At 35.4% G+C, this 23,722-nt stretch overlaps 1 protein-coding gene across 1 annotated transcript in view; it reads right to left on the reverse strand.

Moving 5' to 3' along the window:
- The window catches only part of LOC135195428 (uncharacterized), a 71,004-nt gene extending 47,899 nt beyond the window's left edge, over positions 1 to 23,105 (reverse strand). The window contains exons 1-2 of the mRNA XM_064221674.1: positions 23,012 to 23,105; positions 19,203 to 19,403 (exon numbers count right to left, since the gene is read on the reverse strand). Coding sequence (XP_064077744.1) covers positions 19,203 to 19,403; positions 23,012 to 23,054 — 244 coding nt within the window. The 5' untranslated portion in view covers positions 23,055 to 23,105. The remainder of the gene's footprint in view (positions 1 to 19,202; positions 19,404 to 23,011) is intronic.
- Between the last annotated feature and the right edge of the window lie 617 nt (positions 23,106 to 23,722).

A 23,722-nucleotide genomic window follows, 5' to 3' on the forward strand; every position in this document is an offset into this window, starting at 1 on the left:
AGTTTACTTATGTATGCCGTATCGCTGAAATCAACCGAAACAGAGACAGCCATAAGAAGCCTAGACTTGTATAATGCAAAGAAAGCTACAGAAGATCAGAGAGCACACGAGTATATGCGGAAATTACTGTTCTTACTGACGCTGTGTATTTCTCTAGTCTCAGGGAATATAATTGTTGGACATGAAACGTGTTTGTGTATTTCGGAGCAGGCTTTAGTCCAGACATCCGAAAAATTCCAAAACACCGAATCACAGCAGCTTGCCCCGAAGGTTTCGGAAAAGGGATGTGTATATATATATGTATGTATATATATATATATATATTATATATATATATATATATATATATGTGTGTGTGTGTGTGTCGTGTGTGTGTGTGTGTGTGTGTGTGGTGTTGTTTTCCTCCGTGTTAAGACTTGGAATGGAATGGAATATAGAATTTGGCGCTGGGACCTACGAGGCCACCCAGCGCTCAAACTGAAATTGATAGTTTGTTTGTTTGTTTGGTGTTTTTACGTTGCATGGAACCAGTGGTTACTCAGCAACGGGACCAACGGCTTTACGTGACCTCCGAACCACGTCGAGAGTGAACTTCTATCACGGAAATTGATAGTAGAAAGGTTTGAAAGGTATAAAAGGCGGAAAACCTCGCAGTTGCAATATCAAATCATTTTTCGGAGAGGGTGGATAGCAAGAGAGACGAAACAGAATACGAATGGAGGTAAAGTAAAAGGAATATAGGGTGTTAAGACTTGTTTCAACAGACTCAATAAACGACAGAAGATATTGTTTCAATCCAACACAGTTATTAAAAGGGAATAATATATATATATATATATTATATAGCATATATATATTATTCATATATTATATATCTAATGATTATTATATAAATTACATCTACAATATACATATAACCATTACATTTATTTATAATAATGTGTGTGGAATAATGCGTATAATATAATTTACCATTCCGTACCTTCCTTGGAACAAATACTTTTATCTTTTTAATCTACATTTTTTCCTAAGAGGTATTCACTATTTGAGTGAGTAAGATTTATGAAATATAATGGAGAATCTAAAAACGTTAATCAACAGTAATATTTTTAATTACTGGGATACATAATCTTAAGGTACTGGTATACGCCAATTTCAATTACAAAAATACCCTCAATCAGCTATTTATATTGGCTAGTTTTCGTCAAAGATATACTTGTGCTAGCTTCAGCTGAATGGACATCAAATCCAACCCTAACTCAGATGACATTTCATAACAATGTCATCTTTCCAAAAGGGAAATCAATTATCGGCTGCAAGAAAAAGTATTAAAATTACTATTGAACTAATTTTTTTTAATTAAAAAAAAAGTGAAAAAAAAGAGCAAGAAATCAGAAATACAAAATCAAATAAAAAATGTGAAACATAGTTGAGAATATACTATGTGTTTTTATGTTTCTTTTCATAATTATTCATTGATTCTTCTCCTCATCTTGTTGTCTCCATCCTGTCATAAGCTCACGCAACTCCTCTATATATATATATATATATATATATATATATATATATATATATATATATATATATATATATATATATTATATATATATATAAATAATATATATATAATATATATATATATATATATATATATATATATATATATATATATATATATATATATATATATATATATATATATATAAAGGAAGAGGTGTCCAATCAGACGACAGTCAAGTACACGTGTTTTATTATTAAGAAACGTTTCATGTGTCAACAACACATCATCAGTCTGCAATTGAAATTAACATTAAAATAAACTTAAAAATTACAATAGAAATTAAATAAACTTAAAAATTACAATAAAATTTAAAAAATAATAGAACGCTAAAATAGGGAATGAGAAGAAACTACCTATTCATAAAGAAGGAAAGAGCTGAGTGACTAAAAACGGTAAGGTCTGCATACAACGTAAACCTCACGCCAGAGAGAGGAGGAGATGACGAGGTGTTGGAGTTTTAAACTAGGTGAAGGTGCTTAATAAACAATGACTCCAAGGGTAGTTGAGATGGGTAGTTTGTTTTTTTTAGTTTATTTATTTATTTTTATTTGTTTATTTATTTATTTATTTTTATTTATTTATTTATTTTAATTGGCACCACAAAACAAACTACCCATCTAACTACCCTTGAGTCATGTTTATTAAGCACCTTTCACCTAGTTTAAACTCCAACACCTCCGTCATCTCCTCTCTCTCTGGCGTGAGGTTTACGTTGTATGCAGACCTTACCGTTTTTAGTCACTCAGCTCTTTCCTTCTTTATGAATAGGTAGTTTTCTTCTCATTCCCTATTTTAGCGTTCTGATTATTTTTTTCCAAATTTTATTGTTAATTTTTAAGTTTATTTAATTTCTATTGTAATTTTTGAAGTTTATTTTATGTTAATTTCAATTGCAGACTGATGATGTGTTGTTGACAACATGAAACGTTTCTTAATAATAAACACGTGTACTTGACTGTCGTCTGATTGGACACCTCTTCCTTTATATTCATGGTTTTCCTGATGTGATATATATATATATATATATATATATATATATATATATATATATATATATATATATATATATAATATAGGGAAAGTCACCATCCACTTCCATTCATCCATGATTCTCTTTTCAAAAAAGGTTACTGTTGTTGAGCGAGAACTAAATTCAAAAACATAATTTAAATCTAAATCTTTCAAAGCGTGATGTCACTGTATATCGTATTACAATGCCTCCAGATAAACAAGTGAATAAACGAACTCGGTAAAGCCTCAATAAACAAAGAATGTGGACCTTGTCTTTAGTTTTCCATGTCAAGTGTATGAGAGAAGGAGTCATTTTTCTTAAAGGTAATAATTGTTAATTGAAAAGGAGAGCGAGAGCAGTAAAAACGACTCACAAAAGACAAAAGGAAAAAAATCACGAAAGCATTCAAAGAAGTCCCGTCGCCACGACACATTCGCTTCAATATCGTTCACTTTCTTTTCAGGGGGAGGGGAGGAAGGGGGGACTAGAATGGAATATAGAATATAGGCAATGGCTAAGTGCTGTGACTTATAAGGTCACTCAGCGCTGAACCGGAAATTGAGAGTCAAAGTGGTTTGAAAGGTGTAACAAGAGGGAAACCTCAAAGCAGTTGTACTAAGAATCAATTGTTAGGAGAGGGTGGCGAGTAAGGTGGACGAAAGACAATTTGAACGGGGGTACAGTAAAAAGAATGAAAAGGGTCGCAGCTAGGGGCCGAGGGGACGCTGCAAAGAGCTTTTATTAATGCCTACAGTGCACTCCGGGAAGTGCGCTGAGTCCATGCGTCTGCAACAGTCTTCCAACTGTATTTCTCATACAACCACACCTACTAGTTTGCTCAGGTGGAAAGCCCTGTGCTGACATAGCGGTTATAAAACATGAATGAATACATTCGAATAACACATAGATGAATGATAGGCCATAGCGTCAACGAATAATGAAAAAAAATGACGTAGAGCAGCGGCTAATGGAAAACTTTTATTGATTGAGTTGTCCGGGCTTTTTTAGACGTAAAAAGTAACATTGTTAAATAAAGTTCTTCCGTGTGAGTCTCGGTCAGAAATAAAAATAGAGAAATTATTATAAACATATGTTATACAAAAGTTATATATAATTATTGTCAAAATTAGCTCTACCATCAATAAATAATGGCGCGTCTGAAACAATTAACATCCGATAAAAGCTGTTTTAAATGAAAAGCGTCAAAAAACTTAGAAGAAGAAGAAGAATTCATCCTGTCCAGCCGAAAATAAGGCAATCACAAACACACCATCATTTAAGGAAAGCAACATCGATTTGGCAAGAAGTTCAGAACATAGAAATTAACCAAAAATAAATTTCCCTCCAAAGATCTGAGTTTTGTTTAGGAATTCGTTGTTAGGAATTCCTGGGGGTTGTTTTCGCAAGTCTGAATAAGAAAGAGCTATATGGGGCAATTTTCTTGTTTATGCGATCAGTTGTTCAAAGTTTTAAACAAAGTCAGCCTACTATTAAAACAAATATAAAGATAATGCTATCAAAACTACGCATTATTATAGAGAGAACCGCGCATTTTACATTAACAACCAAATCAACTGCAGACTATCACCTACCTGTAAAGAAAGATTGACTGAGACAATTTTCTATTTTAGCTCAGTCAATAGCTTCGCCTTTACACATTCCTTTGAAGCACCGAATGCAATTAAAGAGAGAGAGAGAGAGAGAGAGAGAGAGAGAGATATCGCATGAGTGCGAAGGATGGAAGCAGTGCTGTCATTGGCAAAAAAATAGAATAATTGACCCTCCTGTTTCGTCGCTAATTTTCGGAATACGAATTCGACAAACGTTCGGGGAAGCACATACGTTTCAATTAACTCTAAAATAGATGATACTTTTCGTGTCGCTTTCATGGAATCCAAGTCGAGGATAAGAGAAAAAATAGAAATAAAACAGACTAAGAATACGAGACACTAAAAGCTATTATCACGAAGGATACCCCCTTCCCAACAAAAAAAAAGGGAAAAAAAAAGCAGACATTTCTGAAATCATGTAGTCTACCAAAGGGAAATTATCCGCGAGAGAGAGAGAGAGAGAGATAGAGAGAGAGAGAGAGAGGAGAGAGAGAGCAATTTACCAATCCTTACTAAAAGCATATTCATCTCCTGCTTCATATAAGTGACTCACTAATCCCGGCAGTGGTTCTCAATCTTTTTTAATTGATGGCACCCTAAACTGATGTAACCATAACCGTGGCACACCTTCTTCACCCTCCCACAATATCGCATGAATTAACTTATTTGATGAATATAATTACTGTGTTATCCATAATCAAACCAAATTCAGCACCACCGTACATGCAGAAATAGATAGTATATACAAAGAGCATATTAGAAGATTTGAAGTAAAGAGTTATGAATGCAGACTAAATTTTAAAAAATGGTAATCGCCTTTAAGCAAAGAAAAAAAAGAAACTCACCCAATTTAGTGAGATGTGTGTTCTTGATGTGACTGACAGATCCGTTTCAAGTTGGGTTGAATGGTGGACAAACATACTCTCATTTCTTCCTCAAGAGTTTTCAGCCTTTCCCTTTTGTTAGTTTTAATGTTTGCTGGAGCAGAAAACCCCAACTCACATAGGTAAGAAGTAGAGAAGTGGATTAACATTACCAGAGCTTTCTTGGCAACATGAGGATACTTAGTCTTAATCTGAACCCAGAATTCGTCAAGAGGCAGCTGCATGTGCAATAACTTAAGATCACGGTCATTACGCATTTCCACTAACTGCTCTTCTTCCATGAGGGTAAGCTGAGATTCGGTTGATACAGATGTAACAAATGGGTTTCTTATCCATTAATAGTTTGCAGTGCATATATCTGGGAAATAGTGCTGAAGTTGTTTTTCCAGTACTGCAAGATGCTCAGAAATAATGGGTATTATCTCACCACTTTGCTGCTACTGCAACATGTGAGAACATGTCCAAATTGCCTTCTTTTACTCTGCCATCCCACAGTTGCAGTTTTTCTTTCAGAATTTTAATTTTATCAGTGGAAGATAAAATATTTTCTGATTTTCCTTGCATGCTGACATTTACCTTGTTTAAAAGTTCAAAGATGTTAGCTAAGTAAGACAATTTTGCACTCCAAGTGTTATCTGCCAGTTAATCACAGAATTCCTCTTGTTGTTCAAGAGTGAAAAAAGTAAGCATCTCTTCCTTCTGTTCGCATACTCGTGACAATACTTTCCCTCTGGACAGCCATCTTACTTCCGTATGTAGAAGAAGATTCAAATGTTTTGCCTCAAGGTTTTCACATAGCTTACGAAACAGACGAGACTTCAGCGGTCGACTTTTTATAAAGTTCACAATTTTTACAACTTTTTCCAGTACAGATTTTAAATCATTGCTAATTGTCTTTGCAACCAGCGCTTCACGATGAAGAAAGCAATGTGTTGTTATCACACTGCTGTTTTCTTTCTTCACTAATGACACAAATCCTTTAATTGAGCCAATCATGGCAGGTGCCCCATCTGTACAAATCCCCCACACACGATTGCCAGGACAAACCAGCTGATTTTAAGTAGTCACTTAATGTAGAGAAAATACCATTGCCTGTTGTAGTGTCCTGAAGTTCTTAACAACAAAAGAACTGGTTCACTATTTTAACATCATGAATGTACCGAACGAATACCAGTAATTGAGCCATACCTCCAATGTCTGTGGACTCATCTACCTAATGTGCAAACATTTCACTTTCCTTCACAGAGGTAAAATGTTCAATAAGACGATTTAGCCAAGACAAAACTCATGACAATTTTGCGGCCCCCCTAGGCGCTGTCTAACCACTGCGTGACTAATGTTTCTATTTTTTTTTTTTTAACCGGTATGTACGATAAATTAATGACAGTAACTAAGTCTACGGACATAACCAGCCCTGTTTCACGGGCAGAACCAGCTCCGTTTCAGGGAATCCCTTCTCACCCCACCCACTTCTGAGGGGGAGTGGGAGAGGTAAGATAAAACCGCATTATAAAACATCTTAGTGGTCCCCACTATAACCCTGCCAAGTTGCATGCCCATCGGACCAGCCGTATGGCCGTGATTGAATGACAGACGGACGGACAGACATAACGCCCATTATAGTATAGTAAGAAAATAACGAGGCTTAAACAGTAAAGCTGACTGGTATTTATTCATGCTAGAAAAATGAGCCTTAAAGTACCAGTGATTTGTCAAGATCTCACTAATACACGGGGAAGTGGGCTGCGCACAGCGTTAAGTAGTCTTTATGATAACGATAATGATATTGGGGACAGAGGGGAACGCTATTTATTACAATCTTGTCTTTGACATGACTGATAAAAATGCTGCATAAAACGCAGAACGAACTAAATGACCTTTTGTCGCTTGGAACGATTCAGATTTAGAAAACTCCACGAAAAGGTAAATTGCTCAGTTTGTATCATGAAACTGAATTCCTTTAATATCCTGCAAGAAAATAATGACTTTAAAAAAAAACTTATACGGGAAAGGTTTGGAAACCTGTGGAATCAGCCAGTTGATGATGAAGCAATTGCACTGCATAGCAAGCATTTCAAGAATCCAGAAATGTTGTCAACTGCTATGTCACGTCCAACCAATAATGCTTCATCGACAAGGAACTTATATCGTGAAGGCAAAGTACAAAAAGGCATTTGACCCTCATGATCAAGGGCGCAGAGACAAAAAAAAAAAATGGTTAGCGACCCTCGAATAATTTCCGAGCAAAAAAAAAAAAAAAAAAAAAAAAAAAAAAAAAAAAAAAAAAAAGAAGAAGAAGTCACGAAGCTCGATTGTGACACTGCTCTATGAGAAGTAGACTTTCTTGGTCCTGTACAGCACGATACATTGTCTTTGGGTTATTCATAATTCTTCAGTGGCATCATACAACTCAGGTGCTTCCAGTCCCCACGACTGTTTTATTACAATTGTTTTAAATAGATGGAAACTTACTTTTGACGCAGGGGATAAATTTCACGGCACTTCTTTCATACAAACGTCGTATTTAAGAGAGGACATTCTTTCCCTTGGTATCCATGACCTCCGAGAGAAACAAATAATGACTGATTGCTATTACTATAAATACTTTTCATTGCCTGAAAAAGGCAGTGGATGATAAATTGCAGGTCTCTGAGCCATAACAGCAGCGGAACCAATTATCAAAAGAGTGAGTATAGATAAATCTCAATTGAAGTGACAAGACAAGGTTCCAGAATCGAGTTCTGTTTGCACAAAGGCTTAGGGAAGCCAATATTGATTACGCTCATTATGAGACCCAGAAACGGTAGAATTCCTCAACTTACAAATGACAACCCTCAAGCCCCAAGAGAGAGAACAGAGAAAGGGGGAAGGTGAAAGGACTTTCCGAACTTCTGATATAATAAATGAAGCCTGTTGAGAGGAGAGAGAGAGAGAGAGAGAGGAGAGAGAGAGAGAGAGCAGTCGATTCCTTTACGTAATAAGATGACCTTTATCGTTCAAGGAGATTATGCTTTCTATTTGACATCTGTCAATAATGCCAATTTACGTTCATGGTCATAGCCCGGATCGAGGCTGCTCAAAATGGTCGATGAGAAAGCGACAGTTAGTAAGTACAGCAGAAGGACAAACAAGAAAGGAATAAGGGTCATCAGAATGCACTCGCAAACATCTGTCAGTGTTCACATTTCTTCACCTTTGATGTTTTGAGCCTTTCAGATTATTATTTCCGTTACATAAAACTGAAAATAACATTCTTCCATCATTTCTTCTTATTGCATTTTTCCTGTTATGTAAACTGATCAATTGGACCTCTATAAAGAATACTCCCAATACTTCCAATTGATTACAACTGGTACCCTGTGACCATCTGGGCCATTATTTTCTCTTTTTATGCCCCAATACAAACCTTCACTATTTTTTGTATCTTGTTACTCTGTCCACTTTTTAATCTTTTATTAGAGAAAATATACAATATTTTACCATTTTAACAGAATTACATTCAGAATTTTATCCAAGATGACTCAAATTTACTCGAATTTAACAAAAATCTTATCTTGTACTTTTTACAAATAATGTCTTTTGATGTAGTACATATTTTTCCGTAGTTACCCACATAAGATTCTATCATTATATATCTATTTTTCATTGTCCTTGATTTTACAAACAACCTTATACCATCTTTTTTCCTCTTTTATTCCTGCTTTGTGGGCTACCAGATACAAAAACATAGTCACAAATTAAAATTTACAGCAGTGTTCCTGCCCTTTTTTTGAATGAGCTTCAAAACTCAATTTTGGTCCCAAAGATTTGAGGAATTCGTCTCCACTTCCAACTGAAGAGGAACACAAAAAAGCACACAGGATGATTGCCTGTTCTGTGAATGTACTGCTGCCACCACTCGGATATTTCTAGTATACATACACTCACATTCTTTAAATATGTTTACCCACCTGCTAGAATTCTATTCACTCTGAGAGTGACTATAACATAGTGAAGATGGTTAGGTCTGATAAAAACGGAAAGGTTTTTTATTTTCTCTTTTAATCACTAGTGGTTTCATTCTCCAAGTCGATGGAAATGACATCTACATATATTCCGCTTACGAGAAAGGAAGTCCCTCCTTGGACGAGTGGGTTGCGTACTCGCCTATCGATTTGGCAGCCCGAGTTCACTCCTGGTTCGGCCAATGCCGAACAAGAAGAATTTATTTCTGGCGATTAGAAATCCATTTCTCGATATAATGTGGTTCGGATCACACAATAAGCTTTCGGTCCCGTTGGTAAATACCAACTGGTTCCAAGCCACGTAATAATATTTAATCTTTTGGGTCAGCCCTAATCAGCTCAGTGGTCTGGTTAAATTAAGATATACTTATAGGTATAGTAGGAGGGACTCATTGTGTTCCTTTTACGACCTTCCAAGAAAAAACGTACAAAAATTACACTCAAAGGTGACCCAACGGTCACACCACCTATTTGCTCACGGTCAAAACCAGAAAGAGCTTCGTTTGTTTGTTTTTGCTTGTTTGTATGGTGTTTTTACGTTGCATGGAACCAGTGGTTATTGAGCAACGGGACCAACGGCTTTACGTGACTTCCGAACCACGTCGAGAGTGAACTTTTATCACCAGAAATACACATCTCTGACCCCTCAATGGAATGGCCGAGAATGGAACTCGCGGCCACCGAGGCAGCAGGTCAAGACCAAACCGATCATGCCACTGAGGCGTGTAGAAGGGGATTCGTGAGTGCAGCAGATCAATCAATCATCCCGCCAATAGTTCTTCAGTCCTCTCACCTTGTACACCTATTATTTACCTTCACCTTCTGTCTGTACAGAATATCGTTCATTATTTCACATTAATATATATATATATATATATATATATATATATATATATATATATATACAAAATATATATATATATATATATATATATAATATATATATTTCTATTTATATATATATATATATATATATATATATATATACAAATATATATATATATATATATATCTATAATATATATTGTAAAGGAATATTGAGGTTTATTGATGTAAAAATTGCAGAAAAGGTTGAAAAATTGATATTTGCATAAAAAAAACAAGTGTGTACACTAGACAACAGATAGCAGCTAGCGCTTGGCGTAGGCAGTAGTCGCCAAGGATAATGTACCGAAAAATGATATTTAGTCCATGGATGTCTAGCGTGAGTCGGGTATATAAAGGCCCAAAAGGATGATTTTCGTTGAAGCTGCAACAAACAAGTGATTATAATAGTGTATCAAGTTTTGAGGAATATATGGTAATGTATTGTTTATCCATTTGGACGTTTTCTTGTGTGATGTAACGTTGGTTGCCACTAACTTTTGATGTTACAGTGAATTATATGTTGTGTTGATGTAAAGCTTTTGTGACTTGGGTATTATACTATAAAATGCAGTGATTAGGGATGAGTAGTCTTGATGAAGTGCTGTATGGCGAGTCTTTGCTTTTGTGTAAAGTGTCCGTAATTTGTTTAATGTTCTGTTTGTGACTTTAATTTCCTTACTAATTGTTATTAAAATACATTTTAAGTTATAGTGGGTTGTCACTGTTTCCTGATATATTCACCTCGTAAATCCTTACCATAGAGAGAGTTTTTTTTATGTTACATGGGGGCCTGTCGAACGAAACCCGAACGTATCCCTACTCAGTTTTTGCTCATTCTATCGAACGAAACTCGAACATACCCATACTCAGTGTTTACTCATTTTATCGAACGAAACCCGAACGTATCCTTATTAATTGTTGCTTTATTCATGTCGAGCGTATTCCTAATCATTATAACAGTATCCTTGTTGAACGAAACCAAAAATTATCACTCGTGTTAGCGCATTCTGTCGACCATAACTTGACGTATCCCTACTGTTAATTGCTTTTCAGTACTTCCATGTACTTTACCGAGGGGGGAGAGTTGAGTTGTGATAGTGTTAGTGCTATAATATTTGTCTTGCTGTGTTATTTTGAGCAGGTTATTAAAGATGTTTGATTTGAAAGATTTCATACGTAGTCCTAGTGGTGAAAAGTTAGGTATAACTAAAATAGACTGGATTGTTCTAGCTAGGTACTATAATGTAGAAGTATCAGAATCTGCAAGGAAGCAAGAAATCTCAAATAAAGTAAGTGAGGCGCTAATGACTTTAGGCATTTTGTCTGATAAGGAAGGGTTGTTACTAATGAGTTGGGAAGAGGAAGAAGCTGATAGCCAGCAAAGCGCTAGTGAGAATAATACAGAGGGTAGTGCAAGTGAAGAGGAAGGTGCCAAAGCCGTACGTGAAAAAACAAAGTCACGCAAGGTTAAACCAAAAAGTCCAAACTTGTTTATGAAGGGATGAGTGTTGAGCAGATGCAGATTCATTTGCAAATAGTTAGATTAGAGAATGAGAAAGCTGTTGAACTAAAGAAGTTAGAAAATGAGAGAGCTGAATAGGTTAGGAAGATAGAAGCTGAGAAAGAGGTTGAGCAAAAGAGGATAGAGCTAGAGATGAAGAAGAAAACTTGAAGTAGAAGAAAAGTCCAGAGAAATATAAACCAAAATCTTGTTAAGAATAGACCAATGCAGTAAAAAGTGTACCAATTTTTGTTGAAAATGAAGTGGATGCATTTTTTTACAATTTAAGAGTAGCAGAACGCGTGAATGGCCGGGAACGTCATGGAGCACGTTGGTTCAAACCTCCTTTTCGAGGAAAGGCTAGGGAAGTATTTGCTGCCTTATCTTTAGATGATTCTAAGGATTATGAGAGAGTTAAATCTGAAATTTTGAAAGCTTATGAATGGGTGCCAGAGAGGTATAGAGAGAAGTTCAGAAGCTGGATAAAAAGAGACAGTCGCACTCATATGGAGTATGCACGGGAACAACGCCTGTGGTATGATAGGTGGATGAATGCCCGAGAGTTAATGGTGATTTCGTAAACTTCAGGAACTTATCTGCTTGAGCAGTTCAAGGATGGTATTAATCCACTTATTAAAACATATTTGGTATGAAACGTGATGTAGATAATGTGGATGAAGCCACTAGATTGTCTGAAAATTATGCATTGACCCATAAGCTATATTATACTGACGTCACTCCTAAAATTGGAAGGAGCAGAGTTTGGGAAGAGCGGCAAAATTACAAGGCACAAGGTAAGACTACGAGTTCACAGGTATCATCTCGTGGAGTCTATAATAAATCCTTCAATAGAGGTAGTAGAGGGGCAAGTCAATATATATAGTGGGTTGTCACTGTCTCCTGATATATTCACCTCGTAAATCCTTACCATAAGAGAGATTTTTTTTTATGTTACAATATATATATATATATATTATATCTATATATATATATATACATATATATATATATACAAATATATATCTATATATATATATATATAATAGTATCCTATATCTATCTTATATATATATATATATATATATAACGCCCTAAATACTAATACTATACTTTCAGACAGCTGTTTATTATTACAAAAGACGAGTTTCCGATGAAATCAAAATATCACTCGTTACACAAAAACGTACACACACACACACACACGTACACACACACACACACACACACATATATATATATATATATATGTGTGTGTGTGTGTGTGTGTGTGTGTGTGGTGTGTGTGTGTATATGTTGTAAATATGTGAGTATATATAGATATGTATATGTATATAAGTAAATATGTGTGTATATATAATATATCTATGTATGTGTATATAAATAAATAAATAAATAAATAAAATAAATAAATAAATAAATAAATAAAGATATATATATATATATATATATATATATATATATATATATATATGACTGGTAAATATGTTGTTACAAAAGAATTCATTCTAACAGCAGGAGCCCATAAAAACGCCAAAATAACAGAGAAAATACTATATTTCAGAGACTGCTATCTCTCTCTTCAGGGAGGTGAAGGGGAAAAGTTACAGAAAAAGTGGTATTTATACCAAGAGATTCATCCACAGGTAAGCCAATTTAGGTCACTCCCACTGATAATCCTTCTTTAATCCTCTTAAGTGTTGTGTTGGTTGAATGAAAACTTTATCATGACATCTGAATCCCAAGCACCCTTTGAGATGTTCATTACCTGTCTCTGTTTAATCAAGGCCCATTCTATCATCTGACTCTTGAACCAACAGTTGCCGCTATAAATTATATGTGACAAATTCCAGTTTATTCTGTGGTTATATTCATTTATATGGTTGAAAATAGCTGAGTTCTGTTGTCCATACCTAACTGACCATTTATGTTGCATTAATCTCTGGGGAAGTGATTTTCCTGTAAAACCGATGTAAGATTGGTCACAGTCCAGGCATGGGATTTTGTAAGCGTCCGTGACCTGGGGGATGTCTTTTGTTGGACGTTAAGCAGGGATCTGGCTAAGGTGTTTGGGTAAGTAAATGCAAAAGGGTTAGATTTCCCGAGAGTATGGGCCAACGTCTTAATCCTGTCCAGGTGTGGAATTTTTATTTTATTGTTGGGTATGTCTCTGGTCTTGTCTTGAGGGGGTAGGTAGAAAATTACGTTTGCTTTGTGAATTGCTTTCTCAATTATATGGTCAGGATACCTTAAAGACTAAAGCTGCTTACGAATTCGTTCAAATTCTTTTTCCAAAAAATCTGGGGAACAAATTCATAAGGCTCTTAAGAATAGATTGCTGGCCACGCCTATCTTAATAGGAATGTCGTGACAGCTAAAGTAGTGAATGTATGAAAGTGAGAACGTTGGTTTTCTGTAAATTTGTATTCTGTCACGTCTCTAATTATTAAAACATCAAGAAAGGGACTTTTGTTGTCTGTTTCTCATTCAACTTTAAATTTGATGCTGGGCACTAACGTCCTCACAGAATTTTTTAAGAAAGTAAGATCAATTGGCCAAGACAAAAAGAGCATTGGACTATTAGAGAAATTTAAAGTAATTAATCCAAAACTACCCTATTTCTATGGCCTTCCCAAAACTCACAAACACAATCTTCCATTCAGACCCATCGTTTCATGTGCCGGAGCTTTCAATTACATCATTTCTAAATGGTAGCTAGCCTCCTTTCCCGTTTTTTGAGCACTTTTTCTCCCAGTCACATTAAACATTCCGAAGATTTTTGTCACAAATTCAGAGAAGCACATACACCACTTCACAACATAAAACTTTTAAGCCTTGATGTGGATTCCCTATTCACACAACTACCAGCACATGACGGTCTTCAGTTTTTGAGGGAAAAATTAGCCCCCTATTCAGATCATTTCTCATTGGCACTTGACAAAATAATAAAGTTTGTTGAACTATGTGTACCTAATAACGTGTTTTCAGTCTTCAATTGGGGAATCATTCTATAAGCAAAAATTCGGGAGTAGTATGGGTAGTCCTTTAAGTCCTGCTTTAGCCAATCTGTACATGGAATACTTTGAAACTACAGTAATAAATGCAATAAAACCCAAAACCATGATGTGGATGAGATATGTAGATGATATCCTAACATTCTGGGATAATAGATAGGGCAATTTCAAATAATTCCTTTCAAAAATTAAATGCATTAGTGCCCAGCATCAAATTTAAAGTTGAATGGGAAACAGACAAAATTCCTTTTCTTGATGTTTTAATAATTAGAGACACGACAGAATACAAATTTACCATATACAGAAAACCAACGTTCTCACTTTCATACATTTACTACTTTAGCTATCACGACATTCCTATCAAGATAGGCGGTGACAACAATCTATTCTTAAGAGCCTTACGAATTTGTTCCCCAGATTTCCTGGAAAAAGAATTTGAACTAATTCCTAGGCAGCTTTCGTATTCCTGACCATATAACTGAGAAAGCAATTCACAAAGCAAACGTAATTTTCTACTGACCCCCTCAAGACAAGACCAGAGACACACCCAGTAATAAAATAAAAATTCCACACCTGGACAGGATTAAGACGGTGAGCCAGACTCTCAGAAAATCTAACCCTTTTGTATTTACTTACTCAAATACCTTAGCCAAATGCCTGATTAACGTCCAACAAAAGACATACCCCAAGGACACAGACATTTACGAAATCCCTGGACTGTGACCAATCTTACATCGGTTTTACAGGAAAATCACTTTCCCAGAGATTAATACAACATAAACGGTCAGTTAGGTATGGACAACAGAACTCAGCTATTTTCAACCATATAAATGAATATAACCACAGAATAAACTGGAATTTGTCACATATAATTTATAGCAGCAACTGTTGGTACCATAGTCAGATGATAGAATCGGCATTGATTAAATGAGACAGGTAATGAACATTTCAAAGGGCAAATGGGATTCAGATGTCATTGATAAAGTTTTAATTCATTCAACACTGAAGAGGATTAAAGAAGGATAACAGTGGGAGTGACCTAAATTGGCTTACCTATGGATGGATCTCTGGACCTTTTCTGTAACTTTTCTCATTGATCTACCTGAAGAGAGAGGACAGCAGTCTCTGAAATATAGTATTTTCCCTGTATATTTTGGCGTTTTTATGGGCTCCTTTTATTATATATACATACATACATACCATACATATATATATATATATATATATATATATATATATATAAATATATATATATATATATATAAATATATATATATATATATAGATATATATATATATTATATATATATATATATATATATATTTACATATATTTTATATATATATATATATATATATATATATTTATATATATAATATCAATATATATATATATATATATATATATATATATATATATATATATATAAAAATATGTTTATATATATATATATATATATGTATGTATGTATGTATGTATGTATGTATGTATGTATGGGTATGTATGTATATATATTATATATATATATATATATATATATAATATATACAGACGATTCAGTCCTGTTTAAATTAGGATAGACTGGACCCTCTGATGACCTCGAATGTGTTGTCTTTATTTTCTTGGTCCCGATGTAGTCAGGGGAAATATGTCGGTACCTCTCGGAAGATGCAAAGTCCTCATTGATTGTCACGGAGGCGATGGCTATCGTACTGGGGTCATGTTATCTAATCCGGAATTTTCTAAAATATAAGCGCATGGGAAAAAAATGCTAAATAAATATTAATACAATTATTTTGAAATTCTGTAAAGGGCTCTTACTCCTCAGCAGCTGGTAATCCTCGAGTCTCTTTGTATAAAACAGGTATAAAGATCTCCAAGCGAAGTTAAACAATCGAATTGTCTCTACCCCTCTTGTCTTAGCACGAGTTGAGTTGAATATAGAATTTAGGCCAAAGGCCAAGCACTGGGACCTATGAGGTCTTTCAACGCTGAAATGGAAATTGTCAGTAAAAGGTTTGAATCGAGTATAAGGGGAGGGTGGAAAGTAAGATGAAGAAAGAGAATATGAAAGGAGGTACAGTAAAAGGAATGAAAGTGGTTGCAGCTAGGGGACAAAGGCACGCTGCAAAGAACCTTTAGTACTGCCTACAGTGCACAGTATGAGGTCCACTGACGGCCCTACCCCGCTACGGGGTCTCAGCACGAGTTGATCAAGTTCATCTTTCCTGCCGTTCGGATGGTAACATCTTTCTCTGGACATTTCAAACTGAACATCTGATCTAATTTTTTAATAGGGTATATTTGGTCCGAGTCTTGAAAAATGTTTTAATGCATATTTTAACAAATTGATAACGAGTCTAGGCCTTGAAACGTTAGTAATGAAGCCGTGATAATGCATGAGGTGTCTTATATATAGTCATTTTTCAAATACCCGTTTTCTTCTACAGAGAACTCTGAGGAAATCGAAATATCACTCGCTACAAAAGAGTACTGAAAAAAATATGCTCATATAATGTTATACGAAAACTTGTGCAAACTTGAATATATAGTTCCGTACATGCAACCGATATAGTAACACGTGTAAGCATATACACATGCACGTATACATACATACTTATATATGAATAATTATCACATCACCGTGATTCATATAAAATATTCGAGCTACAATATCTAATTCGCTCTACCTCGGAATTGATATATTTTCATATATGTAAACCGAAAGGGAATTATTATCAACTAAAAAATTCCGAGATAGAGCGAATTAGATATTAAAGGACATTTGTAGCTCGAATAATTCATATGAATCACGGTGATGTGATAATTATTCATAATATGGCTACGTTCGTCAAACGTTCGAATTTGTTAAAATGGTAGGGGGGGGGGGTTTGGCTACCGACTTTAATTACGAATAACCGAGTTCGACGGTGATTTGTAAGGTCAAAATTGGTTTAAACGTGTAACCCCACTTGTTAGCCGAATCGATAACGTCACTGTCGTCTTGATTTCGTCCTTTTCCCTGGACGGTGGTTCGATCCCACAAGAGGACGAAATTATTATCAACTAAAAAATTCCTTGTCGGTTTACATATATGTAAAATATATCAATTCCGAGGTAGAGCGAATTAGATATTAAAGGACATTTATATCTCGAATATACATATATATATTATATATATTATCTATATATATATATTTATATATATATATGTATATATATATATATATATATTATATATATATATATTACAGTGACATTTTCCCCCACAAAGAAATTTGAACAAACTAATATATTACTATACACTAAACACTCACTAAACATTTAATAAGAACTCGTTGGACACTAAACATTCACTAAACCCTAAACACTCAAGAAACACTAAATACTCACTAAACCCTAAAAGCTTATTAAACCCCCAAAACCCCTCATTACAAACTAAACAGTAAATGAGCATCCACTTATCACTTACTAAATACCTACATACTAAACATTCACTAAACACTAACATTCACAAGACATTCACTAAATCTTATTAAACATTCATTAAACCCTGAATAATTGCACACTAAACATTCACTAAACCCTGAATAATTACACAATAAACATTCAGTGAATATTTGCACACTAAACCTTCACTAAACACTAATATTCACTAAACCTTAATCACTCACTGAATGCTTACACACTAAATATTTGCTAAACACTAACATTCACTAAATCTTAAAAACTCACTATAATTTTATTGAATACTTGCACACTAAACATACACTAAACACTAACATGCACTAAACCCTCGCAAAACCATAAACACTTACACACTAAACATTCAATGAATACGTACATACTGAATATTCACTAAGCACTAACATTCACAAGGCATTCACAGAACACTCACTAAACATTCACTGAATACCTACACACGAAACAGCCATTAACATTCACAAAATTTCACTAAAAACCTAGACTCGCTAAACATTTGCATATAAATTACACGATAAACGTTCACTAAATCCTAAGTACTCGGTAAACATTCAATGAATACTTACACACTAAACATTCACTATACACTTACTCATAAACATCCACTAAATATTTAGTTACCAAACCCTAAACATCCGCTAAGCACTTACTTATTAAACATTTACGATAAAAAGAAATTTAAAAACTCTCTATTCCCCTGTTCAATTTGCGGGTTACCAGAACTTTACAGATGGCCTCATGACTTTGCAGCGCCGCCCTGTTGGAAGACCACCGAACTACATAACTCGTATATAGATCGCAACTCCAGGTATATATATATATATATATATATATATATATATATATATATAATATATATATATGCTGACTCGGTTATAAACCAACAATGACCCACAGTGACGTTTTAGACTGCTGTACAGCCTTGTTCCTCAACGGTTTGGTGACAAAACACTTAACTATAATTCCACTTGGATATTAAGTGATATTTTTAGGCTTAATACATACATACCATATATATTATATATATATATATATATATATTATATATTGTATATATATACATATATAATATGTATGTATGTATGTATATGTATATATACAGTGTGTATATATACATATACCATATAATATATATATATCTATATATATATATATATATATATATATATATCTATATATATATCTCTATCTATATTTATATGATGTGCATAAGCAAGGCTGCAGACAACACAACCTCAAAAGAGCTGCAAAACAACAATGCAACTTACCAGTGCACAGCTGGGTATCATCGATGAAAGCTTCCCCTTCGATGCAGTTGGACTCGTGAATGCGCTGCCCCCCAGGGAACCTCCGGGTACCATCCGTGCACCACCAAATCACCTTCTTGTTTTCCAGGAGGAGTCTCGAGTACGTACCGGTGTCGCTGGTGCGGTCTATGCAGGCACATTCGGCTCGCCAGGGACCGGCTCCTGTTTGTCCATTTTCCCCGGAGGACAAGGAAGGGAAACATATTATCATCATCGAGTTTTAGTTGAGTTGAGTTGAATATACAGGGTGGGCCAAAAGTAGCCTCACAGTTACTTCATGAACTGTTTCTCATTCAAAGCACTCTTCAATAGAAAATTAATACTGTGCCATTAATACATGCTACTTATTTTTATCCTTTTCATGTCACTCATTCTTAAATATGCCACTTATTCATGTCTGAAAAATTTTATGCGTTTAAAAAATTATTTTTTATTCTGTTTTAACTGTGAGGCTACTTTTGGCCCACCCTATAGTATTTGGGCCAATGGCTAGGCACTGGGACCCATGAGGTTGTTCAGCGCTGAAATGGAAATAGACAGTCAAAGGTTTGAAGGGTGTAACAGGAGGAAGACCTCGCAGTTGCACTATGAGTCAAGTGTAAGGAGAGGGTGGAAAGTAAGATGAAGAAAGAGAATATGAAAGGAGGTTTACAGTAAAAGGAACAAAAGTGGTTGCAGTTAGGGCCGAAGGCACGCTGCAAAGAACCGTAAGTAATGCCTGCAGTACACCGCAAGAGGTCCACTGATGGCACTACCCTCCTAAGGGGATTATCGACTTACATTGTCTAAAAATAAAGTATACATCTGTTTAACCAGATCACTAAGCTGATCAACAGCTCTCATAGCGTTAGGCAGAAGGATCAGGTTTTTTTTATTTACGTGGCTAGGAACCAATTGGTTGCTTAGCAACGGGACCTACAGCTTACCTCTAATTCCGCATTGGTGGCAGGCGGGAGCAAACTCGGGCTACCAGTCTGGTAGGCGAGTACGCAAAACACTCGTTCAATGAGGAACTATTGTCTAACAAGGAAGGGTTGAATTGAATATAGAATTTATGCAAAAAGCCAAGCCCTGGGATCTATGAGGTTATTCAGCGCTGAAACGTCTAGAAACATTTATTTTACATTTATTCTGGGTAACAAAGATAGGGAAAATCTGTTCATTATGACGAATTACATTTTATCTATAATTTCGTTCTTTCTATTTTTGATGAACAATTAAATAAGAATAACTGCTTATTTTTTTGTTTGTTTGAGTAGTGTTTTTACGTTGCATGGAACCAGTGTTCATTCAGCAACGGGACCAACGGTTTTACGTGACTTCCGCACCACGTCGAGAGTGAACTTCTATCACCAGAAATACACATCTCTAACACTTTCATGGAATGTCCGAGAATCGAACTCGCAGCCTTTAATTAAAATGTCTACCGCGAGAAATGCTCTGCGTTACATTATTTTTTCTGGCAAACTATGAAAAATATAAATAAATAATCAAACAGAAATAAAACCAATTGTTTACTTGGGGACTTTTGTTTTCACATAATTGTAGGTGAACAATGGAAGAAAAAATCTTTTTATTATGTTTGTCAATATCGGCGTTATTTATAACATTTCCAGGCGACTCATAAAAGCAATTATGGACAGAATTAATCTTAATCCATTCATAGCCTACTATACCAATGCAAGCACAAATTTGAACAGATAGTCTCCGTAAACTCAGCCCTCCATAGCAAATTGTATCTGTATCCTTTATCTGTATTATGGCTGACTAGTCTCACGCTTAACAAATGATGTATTCTATTATTTTTTACGTTTGAGCATAACTGTTTAATATTTAATCTGTTTAATTTTTACTTTTGTGTTGTGTTATATGAACTTAGTATAATTGTATAAGACCCTCAGTTGAAATAAAGAATGTCACTCTTTCTATTGTTAGTGCGAATATTAACACGAAATCATTACTAATCAGACAATGGTAAGTATTTATGCTTATCAAGTAATGTGTGTAGATTATTTTTTGTTTGTTTGTTTGTATGGTGTTTTTACGTTGCTTGGAACCAGTGGTTATTCAGCAACGGGACCAACGGCTTTACGTGACTTCCGAACCACGTCGAGAGTGAACTTCTATCACCAGAAATACACATCTTTGACCCTTCAATGGAATGCCCGAGAATTGAACTCGCGGCCACCGAGGTGGCGTGCCAAGACCAAACCGAGGGATACAAACTGAAAATTTAACTAAAATCATATTTTTTATATAAGTCTTTTTATACCTTACACGTTAAACAGACATATTTATAGAGACAAAGGGATCGATAGACTGATGCTTTCAGGCTTCTAGATGAAATAGCAATTTATTTTCGTTAAATTACGGTACGCTTTTCTATGCACCTTTACAAAGGTGAATAAACATATTCCTTTCGTTAACACGAAAATCAGCTAAAAACTGTACTTCTATGATATGTGCTGTTACCCGTCATCAATTTTATATTCATTTTTGAGAGAGAGAGAGAGAGAGAGAGAGAGAGAGAGAGAGAGAGAGAGAGAGAGAGAGAGAGAGAGTTTGTCTGTAGGTGAAACTGTGGAATGGAACTTAATCATAATTACAGATCGCTTTGCACAGACAAGCAGATAGATAGATAGATAAATGAAGAGGTAAGAACTGAAAGAAAATATAGATTTAGGTTTAATTTAGTCTGTTTTATATTATACAATAAATGATAATGGTCACAAACAATATTTTTATCTAGAATTTTTTCCGTCAATGTACTTATAACGTTTTGCAGATTAGTAGATAGATGTTTAAATATATAATCCACTGATAGATAGGTAAATCTCATATACATACTGTCGGGAACAACGATAGTAATATCCATATTTCAATTACAAATATCAACTTTCACAAAATGGAATAAAATCATAACCTAATGATTATGTAAAACTCATGTCAAAATTTGTCGACACACGCGGATGCCGAAGGCACTCAGAAAATTCACGTAGAAAAACCAGCAGTTCTCTAAAATTCCTGACAAGTGACAGTACATGTCATAGAAGTACAGTATTTAGCCGATTTTCGTAGTTACAAAAGGAATGTGGTTTATATATAAGGGAGGTGTATTCTATCTACCTCGCAATTTTACAAAGTATCTAACCTTCTTGTTTTTACTGACAACTTCAGGATTTTAAAATCATTAAGGATATTTCCTGCTATATTTAATGTTGCCGTGATCTGGCACTCGTCTTTGGTGTGGGTATCCTCCGCTGGCATATTATCAGTGAAAAAATATCTAAATCACATTTTGTGGAACACATTTTTCTCCGGATGTTTGAAGGCTTTCACCTAACATTATAAACGACAAAAACTGCTTCAGAAAAGAATTACAGGGAAGAAAAAATCTCTTTCTTTCTTTTACTGGCATTCTTGCCTTTTACAAGTTAGTCCACAATTTATGTTCGTCACGGTATGGATGGCCACTATTACTGCGGCTCCAGATATTTCTTCATATTAAAATGGTACCTAAAATCACTGACTGGGGTCTCCCTTGTTTAGGTTGGCGATTATTCTTAGGAGTAGTCTGTAATGTTTTCAAAATTAGCATCTAAGAATTATCTGGCCTCTCCTTCGAATAAAAAGACAGATACAGAGGCGCAAAGGTGAGGCTTGAACAGACAAGGCACTGATTACGAGAACACAGATTTGCAAAACTTATTTACGTCAATACACATGTCAGTTCTAAAGTATTTCCAGCTACAAAGCTCGACTGGACTTACCTAATAGCAGGAGAATCGCAAGTGACGTCGGGAACGACGCCATACCTAACGAAGACAAGCAGTGCGTTGTTTCCACTTCCCACTGCTGAGCTGACTCCAAAAAAGTTTAAGTAATATCTTAGTTTTATTTTCCAGACACTGAGCTGATTAACAGCTCTCCTAGGGCTGGCCCGAAGGATTAGATATTTTTACGTGGCTAGGAACCAATTGGGTTACCTAGCAAACGGGACCTACAGTTTATTGTGGGATTCCGAACCACACTATATCGAGAAATGAACTTCTATCACCAGAAATAAATACAGAAATAAATCTCTCTGATTCCTCGTTGGACCGAGCCGGGAATCGAACCTGGGACCACCGGATTGGCAGCCCAGCTCGAAAACCACTCGTCCAGCGTGGGAACTTGAGCTGACTCCAACTGCCAGCGTACACGGCTGCGGTAATGGCCTGGTTCGACCGTTCGACCCTTCATTAAGCGCTGGTTAAGCTCCGCCCTCATGCGCTCCAAAGATTGCGTTTCTGGGTGCCGCCCATTCTTCCCCCCCTCCCCCCCAACCTATACCGAAGCCGCTCTGCGAGACCCACACATACTCAGTTCATATTAGACATAATAATGCAGACATTCAGAGATTCTTTCCACTGCTGCCGATTGGTGTGTTTACCCTCCAAACTGGGTATAAAACTTGCACAAATTCGTGGAAATAAGTGAAA

Source organism: Macrobrachium nipponense, chromosome 16, assembly GCF_015104395.2.
Source record: "Macrobrachium nipponense isolate FS-2020 chromosome 16, ASM1510439v2, whole genome shotgun sequence".
Classification (NCBI taxonomy): domain Eukaryota; kingdom Metazoa; phylum Arthropoda; class Malacostraca; order Decapoda; family Palaemonidae; genus Macrobrachium; species Macrobrachium nipponense.